Consider the following 23,047-nt stretch of genomic DNA (forward strand, 5'->3'; position numbering starts at 1 on the left):
TCAATGGCCTTCACTTCACATCTCCTTAGTTCATATTTTTATGCTTTCTCCACTTTCGTTACATTCCTTTTGTTTGATATGATCTATCAGTCAGATAATTCTTGTACAAGCCCCTTGTCCTTACTATTGAACATAAAGCCTTTTCACTAATACTCCTATCTGAAGTCCCAAATTTCTTCCCTAAGATACCATCAGCAACTTCACAAATTGTTTTCCAAAAATAATTCCATCTATCTTCCACATTATCAAATTTTAAACTCTCAAGTTTAGTATTCAACTGTTCCTGAAAAGTTTCTCTCAACTTCTCATCCTGAACCCTACCAACATCATAACTTCCCGGGAGGTAGTTACTCTTCCGAAATTTCAACTTTAAATTAACCCTAAACACTTCAAGATGTTGATCTTTACATTTAACATCAATAACAGCACTCATATATGCCCTAGTATCTTGTTTTGATTGAATAAAAAAAACAAGTTTTTTTAACTGAAAGTAAGGAACGACGTTAAAACTTAAAACGAACGCAAGTTATTCCGTATCTGAAAGGGGCTGTCCCCTCCTCAACGCCTCGCTCTTTACGCTAAAGGTTGATTTTCTCACAACTCTATTTTTTTTAACAATAATAAACTTTAGCGTAAAGAGCGAGGAGTTGAGGAGGGAACAGCCCCTTTGATATACGGAATAATTTCTGTTCGGTTTAAGTTTTAACGTCGTTCCTTACTTTCAGTTAAAAAAACTTGTTTTTTTATTTAATTTTTGAACATTTTTGAATTAATGCAGGTTTTGATATTGGCTCACCGTACATGAATAATTAAAACAAAATTTGCATATTAATTTTACTCTTATTTGCTTAAATGGCTTTCTCGAAACTTGTTTAATTTTATTTACGAACGTTTTTATTAGTAATAAATATACGTAACTTACGAATTAACTGACGTAACGAACTTCTATATTCATAGATTTTTAATACGTATATTAGAGGGTTAGCCCCCTAGTCAATACCTTGCTCTTTAAGCGAAAGTTTGAATTTTGTTCCAATTCTTTAAAAATGACCTCTTAATCACAAAGGCCGTTAATTAGAATAAATACCTTTTATGAAAGTACTAAACAATCTTTGGCTTAAAGAGCGAGGTATTGACTAGGGGGTTAACCCAATCATATACGTAATATTTTCTGTTCGTTTTAAGTTTTGATGTTGCTCCTTACTTTCAGTTGAAAAACTTGTTTTTTATTTAACTTCTGATCTTTTTCTTTAATAATGATGAGAAATCCGGCGCCCCCATCATAGCAATGTTCCTTCCTCCATGAAAACTTTCTTCATGGAAAGATCCTCCCATATAAACCCCGTTCCACCCCAATTCTCCCACCTACCAGAAAAAATCCCCCCTGAAAACATCTGTAAACTTCCCAATAGCCAATACTATATGTTAACATTGGGTAAAGTTCATAACTTTCAGCCCTCCCCCTGGGCACTTCGGGGGATTAAGTCATTCTAAAAGACATAGTTATCATATTTTCGACCATGCTGAACAAAATGATTATCTCAAAATTTTGATCAGGTGACTTTGGGAAAAAAATGAGCGTGGGAGGGGGCCTAGTTGCCCTCCATTTTTTTGTCACTTAAAAAGGGCACTAGAACTTTTAATTTCCGTTCCAATGAGTCCTTCCACGATATCCTAGGACCACTGGGTCGATACGATCACTCCTGGAAAAAACAAAAAAAAATGAACACGCATCCATGATCTTTCTTCTGGCAAAAAATGCAAAATTCCACATTTTGGTAGATAGGTGCTTGAAACCTCTACAATAGGGTTTTCTGATACGCTGAAAACGATGTTGTTATTTTCATTAAGGTTCTAAAACTTTTAGGGGGTCTTTCCTCCTTTTCTCGAAAATGAGGCAAATTTTCTCAAGCGCGTGATTTTTGATTGGTAACTTTTGAGGATTAAACTTGATGAAACTTATATTGAAAATCAACATTAAAATCTGATTCTTTTGATGTATCTATTGGTGTCAAAATTCCGTTTTTTAGAGATTCGGTTACCATTGAGCCAGGTTGCTCCTTACTTACAGTTTGTGGACCATTTTACGAAGCTTATGGACCATTTTACAACAAAACACTATATTTGTTATAACTAGATTGTTATACCTACAAAATTGCAACAGTCCGTAGCCATTGCTGTTTTCTTTTCCTATACCAAATTTACCTAGGCTAATATACCATCTATCCCTAACTCTACCGACTTGGGAGTTAAAATCTCCTAATAAAAACACCATATTTTTACCTGGGACCCTGTCTGTTTGCTTCTGTAACTTCTGAGTCACTAGTATCTCCGTCAGTTGGCTCTACAGGTACATATACTACTATAACTGATACCCTGAACTTTTTAGTCATAAAATGAGCAATTAGTATTCATATTATTAATACCTTCCCAGCCTAAACAAGGCTTAGCAGCTTCCTTATTCATCCTGAGCCCTACTCCCTGTCTATGTACCCCATCCTTCCTGCCTGAGTAAACAAATTCTATATCACCTAATTTCATGCTTCTTACCCCTGGGATATGAGTTTTTGAGACTCCTAATAAGTCCAGTTCGTATCGTCTTAATTCGTCAGTCAAAATGTCGATACGATAGTTATTTTCTAGCGTTAAAACATTCCAAGTTCCAATTTTCATGTTCTTTAAATCATTGAAATTATTTTGACGTCAGGAAAAGCAATGGCTCCGGAATCTCCTGCATTAAGGCAGGATTTGCACAATCTTGGGCCTATTCTTTGTCACAACATGGTTTTCAGCACTTGGCAATGCTCTTCCATCAACAAGTCAAAATCCTGCACAGACAGTCTCAAGTCTATTACCTTCTACTCATGATATATCCATGACTCAGGGCCGTATCCAGGATTTTTGTTCAGGGGGAGTTTTACTAATTTTTGAATTTTTTTTTTTGGGGGGGGGGGTTTAATAATTTTTGACTCATTTTTCGACTAATTTTACTGACTTTTACCTAGGTTTTACTTATTTTCGAGTCGTTCAAAAATTTTTTTGGGGGGAGGTTCAAACCGGGTAACCCCCCCCCCTGGATACGGCCTTGCCCCGACTACAAATATTCTGCTACTACGCAGAGGCAAACCGTAGTAGATAAATTAGCTAGGAAGAGATTTTTCAGCCTGAAAACGCCCACCAAAACAAACCAAGCCCAGAAGAATTGTCCATTAATCAGAATTCTGTGTTAATGATGTGTCGTTTATTTCAAATACAAGAACCCTTTTATGAAATTAAATAGAAAAAAAAAGTACTTCAACTAAAAGTAAGGACCTACATTAAAACTTTAAACAAACAAAATTTTTCAATATATGAGGGGGCTTCCCCCTCTCTTTATGTTGTCTTTTTTCCGAATTCTTTAAGAAAGACTTCATAAAAATTTGGGCCGTTTAAATTAAAATAAAAAGCTTTGTCAAAGCAATAGAGACGTTAGTTTAATGAGCAAACGATTTAGGAGGATGCAACCCCACTCATATATGGGCTAATTTTTGTCTTTTTGAATGTTGTTCTGTACTTTAAGTTGAAAAAACTTGTTTTTAAAATTTTACTTTCTGATGGTTAATCAGATCATGCCGGAAAATCCGGCTCCCTTAAGGTGGTTTCAGGCACCATCCCCTCTCTCCACTCTCCGCCCACCAACACTCTTTCATGACAGATGATTGGAAGTTTAAAAACTGCTTATTGTTCTTATTAAATGGCCGTTGTTTTTCAGGAGTTGTTCTTAAAGAATTAGGATAAAAAGTGAAAACTTTAGCGTAAAGAGCCAGGTCTTGAGGAGGGGCAACTCCTTTCATACACGTAGCAATTTTTGTCCTTTTACGTTTTGATGTTGCTCCTTACTTTCAGTTGAAGAAACTTTTTAAAATTTAATTTGTGATCGCTTTTAAATAACACTTGAAAATCTGGCCCCCCCCTCCATGAAAGATTCCTTAAATTTACTTTACCCACGGAAAAATTCCACCATGGAAAGTTGTTTTTTACATAAAATACCCCTCCCCCTTCTCCAGGGAATGCCTCCAAGACAATTCCATTCTAGCTGAAAATTCCACCCAGAAAATTATTCTGGGGATTATCTCAGATGAAAAGTTGTTCTTAGTGCACTTTCATTTGAAAAATACTTTCATTTCTGATTGTTTTTAGAACCATGCCAGTAATCCCCCCCCTCGGTAGAAAATTTTCCCAGCAAAAAGGCAGCAAAATGGTATTTTCCAGAACAGGTTTTTTTGGAGGGAGGGGAGGGGTACAAAAGAAACTTTAAAAAAAACATCAAAATATGAAATGATATCTACTCCATTTTGAATTCTGGTAATATTTCTGGTCTATTCTGTTATTATGAAAGTAAAGAATAAAACTAAACCCCAACTAAGCAGAATTTATTCCGTACAGGAAGAGGACTGTCCCTTCCCCAACCACACCTCCATCTCAAGGTCGCAGAAACTGGAGTGTGCTCATTGAATCAGAAATTAAGAGTTCTAGTCCCTTTTTTAAAGTCTTTAGGGGCTAGAGACCAACCAGCCGTGTGGGGGTGGTATTTTCTGAGCGGGATGGGGGTATTTTCCAGGGGATTAACGTCTGCCACCAAAAAAAGACAAGCAAAGATAAAAAAAAAGACCGCTAATATCTTTAGATGTTCCAAACGAGACATGTTCAATGCTGATAAAAACCAGAAAAGAACAGAAACGTCTAACAGTAAGAAAAAAGGAATTACAACTAATCAAGTGACAAAGAGATGGTGAAAATCAGAATTGCTTGACAATAAAACTAAAAGTAATGAAAATCTAACCTGTATTACCTGGATGGGGTTCGAGTAGCTTAAATAAATATTGGCTTGCTTTTTTATTGTGCGGGGGGGGGGGAGGGAGGGGGGCAATCGTTTTTAGTTTTCCTTTAAAAAAATATTGTTTCTAGTTTTCTTATCTCTTCTTGCACTGTTCTTGTTGTTCCGTTCTTCTGGTTTCGTATTGCTTTCGTTTCTATTCTTTTGTTGTACCAATATAAATGAATAAGTAAATTTTAAAACGAGTACAACTAAAATTGAATATGCAAATCAAGCTATTTTACTATTGTAGCATAAGTAAAACTCAAAACGAACAGAAAGTATATAAACAATAAAAAAAAACATACAACATGTACTAATATAAATGAATAAATAAATCTTAAAACGAGTGAAACTTAAATTAAATATGCGAGTCAAGATTGAGACGAACAAATATCATTACAGAAAAGAGTATGGATACTGCCTCCTTCCCTAATTGTAAAAGTCTAAAACCTACTGCGTCATTGGCGCTTTACTGAAAATGAATTATATTACAAATATTATCTTACATACTTATTACAACATTGAAAATAAAATTATAGTACAATTAAATTTTGAAATGATGCGTTTTTCAGAAGCTGATATCATTATATATGAAGTATTAAGTTTACTCTAATTTCTTCCGAAAACCGCTTACGACGAATTTAGTTTCACTACAAGCAAGAATTTAGCTAATGCCTCCTTCCCTAGCTGTATAAATCTAAAGCCTACTGCTTCATTGGCGTTTCATTGAAAGGGAATTATATTACAAATATTTTCTTTTCCAGTTATTCTATCATTAAAATGAAAATAAAAAATTACACTATTCAAATGTTACTCAATCAACTTCATTTATTATAAAAACAATTTTACTTTTTCAATTTTGTTTATTTAAATAGAATTAAACCTTCAGCCTCCTTATAGTACGGTATATTAAACGTTAAATGCATATTAAATGCGTTAAATACCTTGTGGCAATTAAATGTTTCTCCTTGTACTAAAAAATATTACATTCAGATGCATACTGGTACACAAATTTTAGCACACTCCGCCACTGCAGGTGTGGGTAGTTTTAACAGATAACAAGCTGAACATGTTCGATCAAATCAGCTTCCAACCCGGATGTTTAGCCTTTTGTTAAAATAGGTTCCGACTATACCTGATTTGTGGTATGCTTTTCTTTTTGTTTTAATTTTATGTTAATTTGTATTTATATTTTTTGTATTTATTTACATTTAAATGTTTAGTTTTTTAAATATAAATTTATCTTATTTAGCCTAACTGTTTATATTCATGTTTAGATTAATTTTAAATTTACTTTGTGTGTTTAATTTGATTTATATTTGTATATTTAATGTTGAATTTTTATTGAAAGTATTTTAATTTTGTGTTTAATTATATTTAGTTTTGTATTTATCTTTGAATTTAAGACATTAATTTTGTCTTGAAAGATCCAAAACAAATTTAAGTTCATTCTTTTTCTCTAGACATTGTCTTGGGTCAGCTTGATGACAAAGCAAAATATTTTGGAAAGCTACTTGGTAAGCTCAATTCTTACCATCACCAAGTAGGAGGTGAAGTATATGCTGTTGATGAAAGCACACTGTACATTAAAGATTTTATTTATGATGGACTTGGCCAAGATACTTTCTTTTTTGCTGGTGGAACAAATAGACCAGGGAGTCAAGGTTTCATCATTCCTAATGAGTTTGGAAGGTATGTTGCTGGAATTCACAAATATAAGCTACTTATTTTGAAAATTTCCAATTATGGTTCTAATTGTTGTTGGATTAGTTAGTTTTTGTTCAATTGTTGCTAAAACAGGCAGAATAGTTTTCAAATGTTTTCATAATGCTAATGTCAATTATTTTAGTTTATATTATTTATTTTGGACTGTGAGTTAAAATTCGAAAGATGGATAAAATATATAATGAATAAGGATTAAGATTTATCCTGTTTTATTAATATGCGTTTTTTTCAAGTTTTTCTTTGTGTAGTTTTAGCATTTTGAAAAGTTGTAGGGGGAGGAGGATTCTGGGAAAGGAAGGTGGAATGGAACTAGCATAGGAGAATCTAAGTATATTAATTCTATTGCTTTAAAATAAGCAAGGAATTACTAAGTCTGAGCTACTAGTCTCTAACATTCAACTAACAGATTTCTTTTAGAGTGAAAAATTAATTATACATGAGACGGGGGATACAAATGCAGGGGGGGGGGGTCTAAATAACTAATTTGTCAAATTGATATCTCAAAATTGACTGCAAATATATATTATTTGAAAAATAACGTTACTTTTATATTTTCCAGAATGTTGCAATGTTTTGCACTTTTATAATTTATGATCGTCTGATGGGTTGTATTCAGGCTATGAGATGGATATTGCAAGAATTTTCACTGAAATTTTCTCAAAACTTCTTTTATAGAAGAAAGAGTATTTCTTTTTTTAGAAGAAGGAGAGATAGGGGAATAAATCCCTAGCGATAGTCAGCTGAGTTCTATTTTAGTCAAATGACTTTTGTTATCTCAAAGAAGAGAGAAACGCGGACAATAACAGGCCGTCGAAACCATAAGAAAAAATATACAAATATTTCGTTTGAGACCTCTGCTCAACCAAAGTTAGGCAAACGCCCTTTCAACACCAAAAGCATCTAGGCTAGTAGATCAATAAAATATTAAATAATTATAAATATTAAGGCTTCTGCTTTTGACAGCAAGTCATTCTGTTACTGGCAAAATTTCATTAAATAAAGATGCCTCCCAAAACTTGTGTTAGTCCAGGCGCCAAGTGAAACTATCTTGTTTATTTCCAAAAGTACATGTTGTGTCAGGTACAAATTTTCTGAGTGCATAGGTTTATAGAATCTATTTCGTTGATTCTGATTTGCTCGGGTCCGGCTTTCCAGAGGGGCGGCATCATAGATAAAACATGCTTAGAAATATACAGTTTTTTCGAAGTTTTCGAATGATAATATCGAAACATGGCCAATAACTTTGGGACTAGGCAGCAATCATGCAGCAAGAAAAGTCTCGTATTTATAGAAGAAAACAAAAAAAAATCTAAATTTAGACTTTTTGGGTATTTTCCAAAGTAAAGTATTTGTTAAATGCTTCTGACAGAAATTAATTTTAGGCCTATATTTGGATTCCAAATTGAATTCTAATCCTAAAGATAAGTTTATCTCTTAGTTAGCTATTTCAATCCTACATGAATGGGAAAATTTTTAGGCTGGAATTTGAAAAACCTAGTTTCAGTTTAGCTTTCAGCTCACTTGGGGTTTGGGGTCTAGGCTAGTCAGGAACGCGGTATTTTTTCCACCTTTGAAAAGACAGAGGAGTATAGCCTAGGCTAGTTTAATATGAGGGCAGGCTAACTCAAACCGAATTGCTGCTAATTGAACCAAGACCAGTGGCGGATCCAGGATTTTTTTTTTGGGGGGGGGGGGCAAAATAGGTTGATCCAATAAAATTGCGTTAGGAGCAAGTTTAACTAACGCAAATTTACATTAATTAAGTAAATTACTACAATATTAAAAAATAGCATATAGATAGAAAAATACCATGCTCCTTACTGGTTTAGGCCACAACACTCACAACTCCAGGGCCTGTCCCTGAATCTCTTCTTTGGTGAAGCTGCAGATTAGCTACCCCTGATAAAAATATCTTATTTCTACTAAAGCCTAATTTATAGAATCTAGAGGTAAAAAGTAAATAAAAAATATTTTTTACTAAAGCTTGATTTATAGAACCTAAAAGATGTACAGAATACTGTCAATGACATTTTTTTTTTAATTTCTGGGAGGAATTTCTGCAAGTAATGGTTGTAATATTTGGATACAGTATTGAATTCTGAATCAAATGGGTATTTTTGTTTCTTAGTTATCTTGTTACGTTAGTATATTCTGAAACAACCAATAAATTGGTAAAGTTTTTCAAAAGACATGGGGTATGGCAGTCCTGTGCTAGTCCTGCATGGAAGTTATCTAGTTACTGATTCAGGAGGGAAAAGAATTTCATGAATCAGGTGTTTTTTTTTTTTTTTTAAATATAACAGTGACAATTGAAAAACATAAGCAAGTATTAGCAAAGCTGACATCAAAATCTGACAAACTAGAGCATTTTTAGGTATTGTTTTTATTGCTTTACAGAGTACTATGTATGGTATATTATTGACAGGCATCTCATTACAGGCAGTACAACTTCATTTTTTCTAAACTCTAAAGGACCAGTGGCAGTATTTCATCCTTTTGTGCAACTTGAGGCCCTGAGGATAATGAAAACTCAAATTTTACTATCTTTTGAAAGTAAAACTTCTACCTTTGTTCTAGCCTGGTTGCAGGGATTGCTTTCCAATTCAGAGGAAGGGTAGCTTTAACAATGCCGTATATCAATACAAATTGCTGTACTGTAAGTTTTCTTTGAGAAGCATGAGTCACATCCAAGGAGATGCCATATAAGCATACAATGACAAGAATGTCACATTTTCACTTTTCAAAGCTTCCATCTATCATTTGCTAAAATTTCCAATTACATTTTAGTAAGGTTTTCCTTAAATCCTTTTAAAGTTTAAATGATTGGCAAAAACTGGGTCATTCTGGTCAATTTTGACACCTTTTAGTTTCTCAAAAGGTATGGCACTCCTGTGCAGGTCCTGCATGTAAATCATTTAGTTACTGATTCAAGAGGGAAAGGAGTTTCATGAATTTGGTGACTTTGGTGGCTTATTTATCCGTCGACTTGCCTAGAAATGGCTCGCGGATCACCATTTTGCGTGGCACTCTTCCGTCCATTATTTGTGGCAACAAAATTTTCGTATAAAATTTATGGAGCTTTTGATAGATTTTTTGTTGTAAGAAATTTTTGCCGCGGTTAATTTTTCAACGTGGATATTTCCTTTGGCGAAGTACACAACGAAAAATCCCAGGTTGAGGTTGCAACATTCCAGCTGCGTCTGAACTTGGTGAAAATAATATGGTTCCTCTTTAAATGGACGGTTTTTTATTGTCAAGGAAAACCCATTTATTTCTGTTAAGGCAGAGGGTGGACTATTTCTGTTAAACAAAAAAAAAACACTGAAAATTGACAAACCAGAGCAATTTTTGGTACTGTTTTTATTGCTTTACACAGTGTTGTGTCTGTGTATGGCATATTATTAACAGGTATCTGATTACAGGCAGTATAACTTCATTTTTATGCCTCTAAAGGGTCAGTGGCAGTATTTCTGTCTTTTCTGCAACTATTTTGCTGAGTGGCTAAGAGACCCCGAGGATAATCAAAACTCCACCTTTACTATTTATTGAAAGTAAAGCTTCTAGCTTTGTTCTAGCCTGTTTGCTGGGATTGCTTCCCAATTCAGAGGAATGGTAGCTCTAACATGTAATTATTCTAATCCACCATTTCAAAGAGTTGGCCACTCTTAGCGTAGTTAAAGAGCCAGAATTGTATCTGTACATGGGAGGAAAGCTGATAAAAACATGGTATTAGTAAATTCTATAGGATTGATCTACTGCATTAGTGGTTGTGATACAGTGAGGTTTTTCTATTTGAAAGGGAATAAAACTTTAGTTGGTGCTGCAGGAAAATCTGTAATGACAGAGCTCAGGGTAAATATTTATTCCATTTTCCAATGTAATATCTCAAATCTGCCAAAAAATGAGGAGGACGTTACAAAACTATGTCAAAAAGTGGTGCTTGGGTGTATGTTAGAATCTGGAAGTGCATTTATTCCCCCAAAGGAAAGACGTGAAGCGTTTGACTCCAATTGAAAACTCCTTTAAATATCACATAAAATGTGCCCTTCTATAGTGGTCTGTCATTGTATAAGACAATATTCTTAAGCTATATGTGCATAATTCACTGGATTTAGGCTGAGCTTTTAGCGAGTTTGAAGGATTGGTGGTTCCTGTTATGACGACTTTGCTGCAATACTGGGCAAATTTAAGATTTTCGGCTACTTTATGGTGGAAAATTTTGAAATCAGTCACTGAAAAGTGTATTTTCTTACATTTGCCTTTTAGTAACCTATTTTAGCCAGCAAATAATCTTAAAAAGTAACATTATACCATGAAGTAGCTAAGTTTTCTAGTTTGGCCTCAGTCAGTACCCTGAGAGGATACAAAGGTCATAGGTACAAAGGTAAACTTCACGACTATTTTTTTGTTTATTTTTAACTACACATATAAAAAGTTGAGCTCAAAGTAAGCTCAGAGATCCAGGACCCTGGTAGATTTGTGATCAGTATCTTTAGTGAGTCATGAAATATTATCATCATCTCACCTATTGTTATGCTTTGTTGGGTGGCATTTTTTTCTGCTAAAATCAGTGATTAGATCAGTCTATTTGCATCTAGTTATTTCTATGCTGGCATGCTTTGGAACTCTGATTGCCATATTGGCTTAGCAAAAATTAATTAAACATTAGCTTCGTTAATTTTTCATAAGTTAAAGCATAATGTTAAGAATTTACTCCTGTTACATCACCGAAAATTAAACAATAGAAATAAGAGGGTCATGCCAGTGCTGGCGGTCACGGGTCCTGACAGATTCGTGATCAGCAGGGTCAAAATGACCAGAATTCGTTCGCCAACAATTTGTACCTTTTACAACATGGGGGGGGGAGGTCAAGATTTTCGCACTTGGCGCCTGGACTATGTGTATTTAGTCATGATTTGTGCTTCTTTACTAGTGGGATGAATAATCCTAGAATAAGGGACTGTTCCATTGGACTATGTGTATTTAGTCATGATTTGTGCTTCTTTACTAGTGGGATGAATAATCCTAGAATAAGGGACTGTTCCATAATTTATTCAGCATTCAGTTCAATTTAATACAAACAAAAATAAGTATTAACTAACTTCCCCTGAAAGAAATTGCAGAACACCTACAGCAGGGTAGCTACCCTGCTGTAGGTGTTTGACTACCCTGCTGTAGCTACTATGCAACGACATTAAACAAATGATAACCATAATAGAACAAATAAAATGAACAGAAAAAAGCACTAGTAATTACGTAAAAAATGTAAGGAATCTCCTATCTGCATATTCTATAAGAATCATTAAGAAGAAATGAAAACAAGAACACTAAGCCCTTTGCTTACAATGCCTCTTAACTTACTTTTAAACGACCCCAGGTGCTCAACTTTCCAAATGCTCTCCTGAATAGAGTTCCACACACCAGGCCCTAAAAACCAGGTAGAAAAGTCAGCCCCAATTCAATGCAGAATAAAAAATTTACTTGCATGATGGACTTCAAAATTGTGCAACAGTCTACTATCATCAAAAAAAAAAAAAAAAAAAAAAAAAAATTAAAATCCAACAATTTTTTTTTGGCACTGTGGACAATCGAGCAGTGGTGGCGGCCGAAATATTTGTATTGTATTTGCATTTTTACTGGCTGAAAATATCCTCGTTTTTTCTGCTTTTCGATTTTTCTTATCTTATCTAACTGTATATGGAGGTCTTATGCATTAAAAAATTAAGTTCTCGGATGTTACTCATATTTTAAGTGTTTATGGTTGTGTAAGTTTCCTATTAACCAATTCAAAAAATCAGATTTCATTTTTAATGTCCTTGGTATTTTAAAACCTTCCAAATACACTTTGAATCAGTTTCCATTCACACTACACAATCTATACACTTGCATTTCTTCCTTTATTTAATTGAAGGTATTTACAAAACTTTTTAGAATGAACAAAATCGATTTGGCTTGTGGATTTTGACAAAGTTAGGAAGCGGCATATGTTTCAGTATGTATTGATAGTTATATAAGAGGAGCTGAGAGAGAGGGAGGCTGCTTGCAATTCAACCGATATTCAAGCATGTAGAAAATATTAGAAATGCATAATATAACATTTTTGGTGCATGTATAAATCTCCAGAACTGATTTTGAGGGATGAAACAAGAGGTTCAGACCCCTAAAAATCCTATTTGATGGGTCACTCACTTTAAAAATTGTGTGTGCTAGGCTCTGTGCGTAATACTTAGTTGAAATGTGCGTGGTGGTACAGACTTCTGCGCGTCATTTCAGGAGGCTGCCACGAATAGTGGAACAGGTGATGTTCCAAAATGTACACCAGGTGATGGCAAGTGGGCTACCCCTCACCCTCGTTATTGATATGATGTTTTTATAATCAGTCTTTTACGGTTGCTTCAATTAATGATGAATTGAGGGGGGGGGAATTTGTAGCTTTTTCCAATGAAAACACCAAAAAAGAAGAACATATATTTTCCAATGAAAAAAAAAGAAAGAAAAAGGAATTTTTCGATATCTAGGGGGGGGCGAAATCTAGGGATGAAATGCTCCTCCCCCTATGGATAACACAGGTCTGTTTTGACATATTCATAGCCCCCTCCCCTGAAAATTAATGGGTCCTTAGAGTAAATATAGCCCCCAGACTGGATCTAAATTGTACTGTTAGGGGAATCACTAAACCAAACTACGTTGGCTTTCGTAATGAGAGGTTTCTGGAATTCGGTCCCACCCATAGTGAAGCTTGGTCATCTCTGTTATAAACCAATAAAAGTCTTGGTGAAACATTCTTAAAACATTAAATGGTGCAAAGACAATGATGAACCTTTGTTACAGCAACACCCCTCTGGTATTACCATGAAAGATTACAATCAATGCCAAAATTTAAATAACAGATATCCTCAACTTGTGCAGCATGATTATCATCAAAAATATTATAGAATATTAAATAAAATAGTCTCGTCAACATTAGTGATAATAAACTCTAACTGGTAAAAACATTAAAACTTTTTTCTCGTAATACCATTTACTTTCAACACAAGATCTGGCAAATAATGAAGAGAAAACATAAAAATCCTCTGAAATTATTTTTATTTTTACCTTCAGCCTTAAATTGCAGATACCAATAAATTTATATCTCAAAATTTTTTATAAATAAAAGAGATAAACATTTTAATCTGTTCTGCACTTTTAGTTTTACAAATTGCTTATAATCCTGCCTTATTTGGTGTCTTTGATGCAAAATAACAAATGTTAATAACAACTCATGTCTGGAATGCGCCCTAAGGTCTCACTGTTCCTAATGAGCTTGAAAGAACATTTAGGCATAGCGGATTTTCTGGCTTGATCTCGCAAATCTCGCCAAACTTCTCCAACTAGAGCTTCTGTCAAAATTGCTGCCACAAAAATTACAGCCTAAATATTCCATAGTTGTTGCGAAAACTGAGAAGGATTGAAATTGAAAAGGAGGAACAGAGAGAAGAAGGAGGAAGAAATTGAGAAGAAGGAAAAATTGAAAAGGAGCGAAAACAGAAGGATTGAACAATGAGCTAGGAAGATGAAGCCAGAGAATTCTGCTTGATTTGAAGCATGTTGATTTTATGCAGTCCATCTTGATTCAGAATTAAGAGCTTGCTTGCTTGCAGAGTTTAATTTTGCATTTTCAGTTGGAACTCTGATCTATTTTGTCAGGAAATCTCACTTATCTCTGATATTGATGTGTTTAAAAGCTGACTTTATCTGTACACGATTGACATTTACACATGTATCAAAAATCTTTGTAGTTGATAAGGAAATTTCCAATATATTTTATCCTATATAATTTATTTGCCTGTTTATCCTTTTGTAAATGTTTTTTCTAATAATGCATTTCCAAAATTGTTTTCATATTGAGTCATTTTACTAAATAGACTAAAATTTAGAATTACGATGCACTTAGAACACATTAATTAATAGGTTTAAAAAGATTTAGAATTAAGATACATTTTATTAAAGGACAATGATAAATAATATATAAAAAGAAACATTACTTTGTGAATATTATTTTAAAATGTTAATGTAACAATTGCTGGTTATTTTCTGCCTATGTAGTATCAGAAATGCATCCGAGTAGAAATCCTTAGGATGGGTAGAAAACTTTGCTGGGGTCTAATGATTAAACATGTTAAATCTTAGCTCCAAATATAATTTTTTTGACTTTAAAATTTTTATTTAAGAATAGCTAATTATTGTCTACTTATGTAGCAACAGAAAGGCATCTAAGCAGAAAGGCTTTGAATGGGTAGATGTGTTTGCAGTGGTTTGTGATTAAACAGGTTAAATCATAGATCCAAATGTACTTTTTTTTTATTAAAAATTTATATTTAATAATAGCTAATTATTGTCTACTTATGTAGCATCAGAGATGCATCCAAGCAGAAATGCTTAGAATGGGTAGAAAACTCTGCAGGGGTCTAACGATTAAACAGGTTAAATCTTAGGTTCAAATGTAATTTTTGTTGCTTTAAAATTTTTATTTAAGAATAGCTAATTATTGTCTACTTATGTAGCACCAGAAAGGCATATAATCAGAAAGGCTTAGAAGGGGTAGAAATGTTTGCAGGGTTCTAATGATTAAATAGGTTAAATCATAGGTCCAAATGTACTTTTTTTTTGTTTAAAATTTTTTATTTAAGAATAGCTAATTATTGTCTACTTATTTAGCATCAGAAATGCATCCAAGTAGAAATGCTTTGAATGGGCAGAAAACTTTTTAGGGGTCTAATGATTAAACAGGTTAAATCTTAGGTTCAAATCAAGGCTTTGGGTTTCAGAATTTTTATTTAAGGGTAGATAATTTTAAGGGTGCATCTGTAGACTCAGATCCATCAATAAAGCTTAGGGTGGCTAGAAATGTTTTGTGGGGTCTAATTATAATAAAAGTTCCATCTTAAGTCAAAACGCGAAATTTTTTTAGGTTTGGAGTGTGTTTTTCAAGAAAATTTTCATATTCGTGGCAGAAGTTTTAAGGGCAAAAACTCTTGGCTACTACAACATTGCTGAGTATAGGGACCTTTTTCAATGAATTGGTGACTCCCTGACATTGTTTCCCTTAGAGGCTGGGAGCTGGGAAATGAATTTTTATTTAGTTTAGCTAATTTCCATTTTTAACAACTCATATCTTCATTTTTTTCATTATTTTTATCACTCAAATGTTGATATAAGGACACTATATACCCAAAACCCTTGGAAGAAGGTAAGAATTTCCATTGTTTATAAACAAAAATTTCCAATGGTATCTGTTTTTGTAGAAGAAAGTTTTAATGCTTTCAAAAAAGGAGGAGGACAATTTATCTCTTGGGCATTTTTTTGAATTGAGCTCAATCTTCGTGAATAACATGTTTTTTTTTTTTCAGAACCAATATCTTGAAGGCTTATTTGAACAAAAACGTAAAACTGACTTTACCTGATAGTAAGAAGATTAGTGAGCTGAAGTGGTTTGCAATTTTTGACATTTCTAGTCAGGTAAGACAAGGTTAGAAAAAGCTGTAAAATTTTCTTCACCAGCATTCACTGGAACCGTAGGACTCTGGAGAAGATCCCTTGAGTTTCTCCAGAAGGACTCCTAAGGTTTCATATCAGTTTGTGGTAACGGACTGTAAGTAAGGAGCAACTCGTCCTAATTGTAACTGGAACTAAAAAAAAAAGGTTGAATGGAAAATAGTATACATAGAAAAGAATCGAATTTTTTTGTTATGTCAAATATCTAAATTTCATTAAGTTCTCGGTTACAAACCTGAGAAAATTTGCTCCTTTTCTAAAAAGTAGTAAATCATCTTCAAAAGGGCGAGTAATCTTGATAAAAATTGTACAATCAAATTGAGCATTATCAAAGAACCCTATTAGCTGGGTCCTAAGCTTCAATCTACAAAAACATGGAGTTTTGGATGGTTTCTGAGAAGAAAAATCGAAGACGCTTGTTTATTAGTCTTTTTTTGTTTTCTCTAGGATGATAGTATAAAACCAATGGTAATTGAGAATCGCGAGAAGGCTCATTCGGACAGAAACTGTAAGTTCTGGTGCCCTTTTTATAAGAGGGTGGGAAAAATGGGCTTCGTCAAAGTAGTGCCTTCTACCATTGTGTGGCTCAAAACTACAGTTTTGGCCCAAAGGGGCAGAAAGAGCTATCGATCGGCAATTGATCTGAGATAGTCAATCGATAATTTAAATTTGAAAATTGCCCAGTTTCTACTGCCCAGTTTCAGGGGCAGTATGGCCGCCCAGGGTCTGTTCGTTCCTAAAGAGTCATTTGCAAAACAAATGGTTAGGATGGACCAAGGCCGTACCCAGGATTTTTTTTGGAGGGGGTTTTACTCAAAGACTTTTTTTCGGAGGGGGGGGGGGGGTGGGTTACACAGAAAAAAAACTCAAAAACGCACACAAAATTTGTTTATATCCATTTTTGTTACGTTTTTACGAGTCAAACAAACATTTCGGGGGGGGGGGTTCAAACCTCCCATAACCCCCCCACCTCCCTCTGGGTACGGCCTTGGGATGGACATTTGTTTTAAAGCTGCATTTGTTGATTCATTTGGGGCTTGATAAAATCATACAGTGGTGAATAATCGTATATCTGCCATTATATAGGAGGGTCATTGGATCTTTGTGTAGAAGGGGGGAGTAGCCTTGAACCTTAAAAAGCGCGGTTTTATGCCCAAATTTCTTAACTCTCCGCGAGCCTTCATATAATATAACAGAAAATTTGAGGGAGGGGGAGGCAGGAATTAATCTCTAATCATCATTGATTACAGGGAATATTTTAACACTGAGTCTGTAATATGGATGCTGTGGGATGATAGCAGCCCTCTTACTGTGGGCAATATCTCTTTGTAACATAAAAGATTTTATAACATAAATTCGCTTGCTTAGTGGCAAAAAAGAAAAGAGGTGGAGGTGAGGCATCAAGAGCGCCATCAAGAAGTTTCCCGTGGATTGGTGGGGGTCTGTGATTAATTTATTTTTAATTCCCCCCCCCCGGCTTCCATGAAGAACGCGTCTATAAAAAAGATTTGTTCGAACAACTCGCCTTGAAGTGAGTAAATGTAATCTCATAGTGAATTTTCGATATACCTTCTAATGAATGTTTGGAGGGGTGCATTTTTTCAGAGATGATTATCTTCTTAGAAGCATAGCTATCCGAACATTAAACTTGTAAGTTAAAAACGGGAGTTGAAGGAGGAAGCAGTAGCTTCCGTCACATTCAAAAGGACCTTTGTCATTAGAATTGAAACTATAATAAAAACTATACTATATAAAAAAACAAGTTTTGATTACAATATATGCAACAACAAAATCTATTATTCATGCTGATTCCAAGCATGGAAAGTGTGCTAATTTAAAATCTGCTCACCGTTGATATTAGCTCATGAAAGATTGGCATAATTTTGGAAACAAGAAATAAACTCGCCCTGAAAAAGTGGTGCGATCTTTCGAGAAATTATGCAACAGAATTCAACATGTGTGAGACCCTGAGGGGTTGAAAGCTCCCATCTGATTGAGGAGGGGATTGTATATTTCGGACAATAATACTTTGCTTCGAAAAGCAAAAATCACTAAATGAGCTTTTTTTTGCTATAACATTGCTATATTAAATTAAATTCAGATTTTAAAGAGTAAAGGGGTATAAGTCCTTGTCACATTCAGGTTAACGCTGGGAATGCTGTTAAAAAAGAACAGAAATGGAAAAAACTTTTTTTCTCAAATCTGAGTAAAAAGTGACATTAAAACGCTAAAGTCGGACTTTTGTCATAACTCTTAAGAAAGACGAGGGCTGGCCAATATGAATAAGAAGTATTATTCAGTATTATTAAAGCGCAATAGAACGTTCCTGTAAAGAGCGAAAGGGTTGAGTAGGGATTAGGGCCCTTCATATACGAATAAGCGAAAGGGCTGAGTAGGGGTTAGGGCCCCTCATATACGAAACAGTTCTGTTTGTTTTAAGTGTTAATGTTGATCTTTACTTTCATTGAAAACATTTATTTGTTTAAATTTAATTTTAAGAAAAAGTGAGATAAGCTAATATAATAATTGCTAAATCAAGCATGGTAAGTAAGAATGACTGCACTAGACCCTCAAAGTCCAAACCGGCGGTGATGATCTATGTTTCGTGGCCCTTCAGCCAGGAAGTGCAATGAGGGCTGTGGACTAGCCATCCTGTGCTTTCGCACACCCTTTCTGCTTACCTTCCCCAGATTTTTCCAGGTACCCATTTAGAGCAGGGTCGACTCTGGCGGAATTTACAGAGTCACGCCACTGACCCCCGTCACAAACCAAATAATCGGTCATGCCAGGGATCGAACCCATGTCCGTCGGTCGAAGGATTTCCGACCCAGCGAGCCAACCACTTAGCCAGGATGGCATAACAAACATGGTGACATAACTTTTCTTTGATAATTCTCGGAATAAGGCGCTGTGCATACTTTATTCTGTAGTTCTTTCACAGGAAATAACTGCTTTTTCTTCTATTTTTTCTGATAACTAGAAGTAAGAGTTATGTAATTAACGTATACGAAAAGAAAGCGATTTTTATATCCAATTTATTTCTTGTTTACGTTAGAATTTTAAAAGAGAGTTAAAGAAAAATGACCTGGCCCATGTTCAGCTATCGTGAGGATATTATTTTACTTTTAAACTATTTTCCTTGATGCTGGGCAATCATGTAAGAGTATCTCCTTATTTAGCCCATTTCAGTTGCATCTTTAAAGGGAGTACTTCCTCCCTTTTCGGATCCTTTCTTTCCAAAACATTTGGGACTGTTTTAATTCTAGATTCTTGTCTTTTTTTGCTCTCTTTTACAATCAAATTTTTTCAGGTCTGGAAAATTATTTTCTAATAGCCTTAGTTTAATATTCCAAATAACAATCTCACGTAAGCTAAATTGTGTGTTTTATTTGTTTAACACTGCTAACAGTGGTAATTTTTAGGCTCATCTGAATTGATCATTTCGTTAATTGTGTTGTTGATCACTTTCCAAAGAGTACTTGAGTTTGGAGAGTATTTGCGGTAACAACCGCCTTACATACCTTCTCTTGGCCCTTAGACTATAAGATGTTTTGTTCTCTTCGAAACTCCTAGCACTGTAAAAAGGTTAATTCCGATGAAGCTTGTTCTGTTTTTTTTTTGTTTTTTTTTATAAATCCCTCGTTTGTGGGCCTTACTGTATTTTCAAAAACTGAACAAGCGGCTGATTTGGATGCTCATTTGAATCGGAAATTTTTTTAGGAATAAATTTTTTATCATTCCGGAAAAGTATTTGAGTTTGGACCAAACGTGTTGTTACAACAACCTTACTTGCTTTCTCTTGGTCTCCTAGACTTAAAATATTTTATTCTCTTCGAAACACTTTACGTGGCATGATGGTAAATTCAGTTTAGGCCTGTTCAATTTTTTAGGCCTTGTTCAGTTTTTCAGGCCTTGTTCTGTTTTTTAGGCCTTGTTAAATTTTTAGGCCTTGATTTCAATTTATCAGGCCTTGATTTCAGTTTATCAGGCCTTGTTCAATTTTGAAAGCCTTGTTCAGTTTTTAAGGCCTTGTTTAGTTTTCGAGGCCTCGCTCAATTTTTCAGGCCTTGTTCAGCTTTTCAGGCCTTTTTCAGTTTTTCAGGCATTGTACTGTTTTTCAGGCCTTGTTCAATTTTTCAGGCGTTTTCCAGTTTTTCAGGCCTTGTTCAATTTTTGGTCAGATAAAGTCCATTGGTTTTTATCTGTTTCTATGTAGACATAGAAGAATAATTAAATGCATATCACATTAGTTAAGGCTGTCACCCAGCTCCTGGATATCTGCCAAGGTTTCGTAGACAGCCCGTGCGCAATTCCCGGCCTTGGAGGGTCTAAGGTTTTATCCCCAGCAAGGAAACGGCTGGGATTCTTGTGAAGTAGCAGGTGAAATATAGTGTTTATTCTAATCGGTGATATAAACAAGGCTTAATTAAAAGAGGGAAGAAAATCATACGCCGAAAAATTAAGAAGGAATAGCCATTGATTTAATGTATAATTTATATTATAATAGTAATTTACATAATAAATAATTATTTATACTAATTATGAATAATAATTTATCATGCAAAACACTTTAATGCTGGAAAAAGATTGAGAATTTTACTATAATGCAAGCCCAACTATTTTGCAAAAGTCTCTTACTCACTGATGGCTGGTCCATCACCATATGCAATGGGAGATTACAGTCTGGATATTTTGCACAGAATAAAAAAACTTAGATTTTTATAAACAAAAAACAAATTTTCTATTTCAGTTTATTGCAGGAAGTTTATGGTGACATATCTATCCCTGAAGAATTTGAGTCCCCAGTTCGTCAGAGCCTTTCCGAAATGTCACGTCGACTGAATGGAGTACAAAGTGGCAACGTTGTCATTTTAGATGCAAAAACAATAAAAGTTCCAAAGTTTTATTATGATGGCCAAGCCGATGCTCGATTTTGGGCAGGTGTTGGCCCTCAACCCTCCTTTAAGGGCTTTATAGTACCTGACGAAAAAGGATAGAACATTTATCTTTCAGTATATTCGAAGTCTTTATCATAAAGTTCATACTTTGTTCGATGATCGATTTAGGGCAGGTGACACACCTCAACACTCTTCTATGGGCTATATGTTACAGGACGAAAAAGGATAGTACGTTTATATTTCAGAATATTATAATTTTTTAGGATAAAGTTAATACTATGTTCGATGCTCGATATAGTGCAGGTGACACACCTCAACCCTCTTCTAAGGGCTTTATAGTACCTGACGAAAAAGGATAGTAAGTTTATCTTTCAGTATATTAGAAGTCTGTAGCATAAAGATAATACTATGTTCGATGCTCGATTTAGGGCAGGTGACACACCTCAACCCTCCTCTAAGGGCTTTATAGTACCTGACGAAAAAGGATAGAACATTTATCTTTCAGTATATTAGAAGTTTTTATCATAAAGTTCATACTTTGTTCGATGCTCAATTTTGGGCAGGTGACACCCCTCAGCACTCTTCTAAGGGCTATATGTTACCGGACGAAATAGGATAGAACGTTTATATTTCAGTATATTATAATTTTTTAGGATAAATTTAATACTATGTTCGATGCTCGATTTAGGGCAGGTGACACACCTCAACCCTCCTCTAAGGGCTTTATAGTACCTGACGAAAAAGGATAGAAAATTTATCTTTCAGTATACTCTAAGTCCGTAGCATACAGATATTACTTTGATATAACTGGTTTTATTGCATTAACATTTTGATTTAATAGAAATAAATGAATTATATTTAATAATATTAAATTTAATACTTACTAGAATTAGATTGAATAATTTATGATAAAAAGTGTATGATTTTTCCACTGAAAAAGTAAAGAAAATTTAGATGATGATAATCTGGATTTGGATAATGGCATCGAAATTTAACGTACTTATTGTATACACACTTTCATTATTTGTTTTTTTTTCCATTCATAACTTACATTCGGTTATTTTAATAGTATTTACGTTTTCGATACTAAGGGATGTTTTGATATCAAGAAAATTTAATAAATTTTGCAGGATGATATATGATCAAATTTTATTAGAAGGATCAGAAACAAAAATTTCGGTAAGAGCTTGATTCATGATGGATAAATTACCATGTACGTAAAAAAAGCATTCTATAATATATATATTACCTTCCTTCTCAGGCATTTTGCAAAACGATCTCGGCTAGATTTGAGGCTACTAAAGTCACTCTTGGCATCCTCATTCGTGATGGTTTTTTTACTCAGGGAACCTGTGGGCGGGACCATTTGTCGAATATCGTCGAATGACGATACCGCGCTTGGTGATCAGTCCTCTCAGTAGAGGCGATTTCAGATAAGTCACATTTAAACTATTTCAAGTTTCAGCCGTTTAAAAGACGATTGTTGACAAGGCTAGTGTCATCCTTTTTTTTTTGGGGGGGGGGGGCATAAATTGAATAAATAGATGAATAATTTGAAAAATTTGATAGCCTACTGGCAAAAATTTTGACAACTAGAGGCAGGGGAGGGTGGAATGAGTCCCGAGTTTTTACATGCCTATGTGCTGAGTGGCATATAAGGTTGAATCATATTAGTGTAAATCGTTCAAAAAACAGCTTTTAGCTCTATTGTCATATTTTCTTCTTTTATTGTTTCAATTTTGAATAAATTCGAGTTTATCCTATTATTTTAAATGAATATATTCCTTAAACTGGAAAAAGGGACAGTTTATTAGTAAACAGAGTCCTGAAAACTATTGGATTGTATGAATACTGTAAAGAACGAAGAAAAAAGAATATTACTTATATTATTATACAGATTGACGTACTAGTGACGTACTAGATTGACGACCATTTTAGAATGAACCACCATTTTTTCAATAGTTTTCTTTAAATTATTATAAAATCCAATCTTTAAGCTATATAACAAAAAAAGAACTAATAAAGTACATCC

At 34.4% G+C, this 23,047-nt stretch overlaps 1 protein-coding gene across 1 annotated transcript in view; it reads left to right on the forward strand.

Moving 5' to 3' along the window:
• Positions 1-23,047, forward strand: part of LOC148953400 (protein Skeletor, isoforms B/C-like) — a 98,932-nt gene that overhangs the window by 30,568 nt on the left and 45,317 nt on the right. Inside the window, exons 2-4 of the mRNA XM_089088523.1 lie at positions 6,322-6,550; positions 15,973-16,081; positions 20,878-21,113. Of these exons, the coding sequence (XP_088944649.1) occupies positions 6,322-6,550; positions 15,973-16,081; positions 20,878-21,113 (574 nt within the window). The remainder of the gene's footprint in view (positions 1-6,321; positions 6,551-15,972; positions 16,082-20,877; positions 21,114-23,047) is intronic.

Source organism: Artemia sp. Qi Xiang Cuo, chromosome 4 (genome assembly GCF_049724085.1).
Source record: "Artemia sp. Qi Xiang Cuo chromosome 4, ASM4972408v1, whole genome shotgun sequence".
In the NCBI taxonomy this organism is placed as follows: Eukaryota; Metazoa; Arthropoda; class Branchiopoda; order Anostraca; family Artemiidae; genus Artemia; species Artemia sp. Qi Xiang Cuo.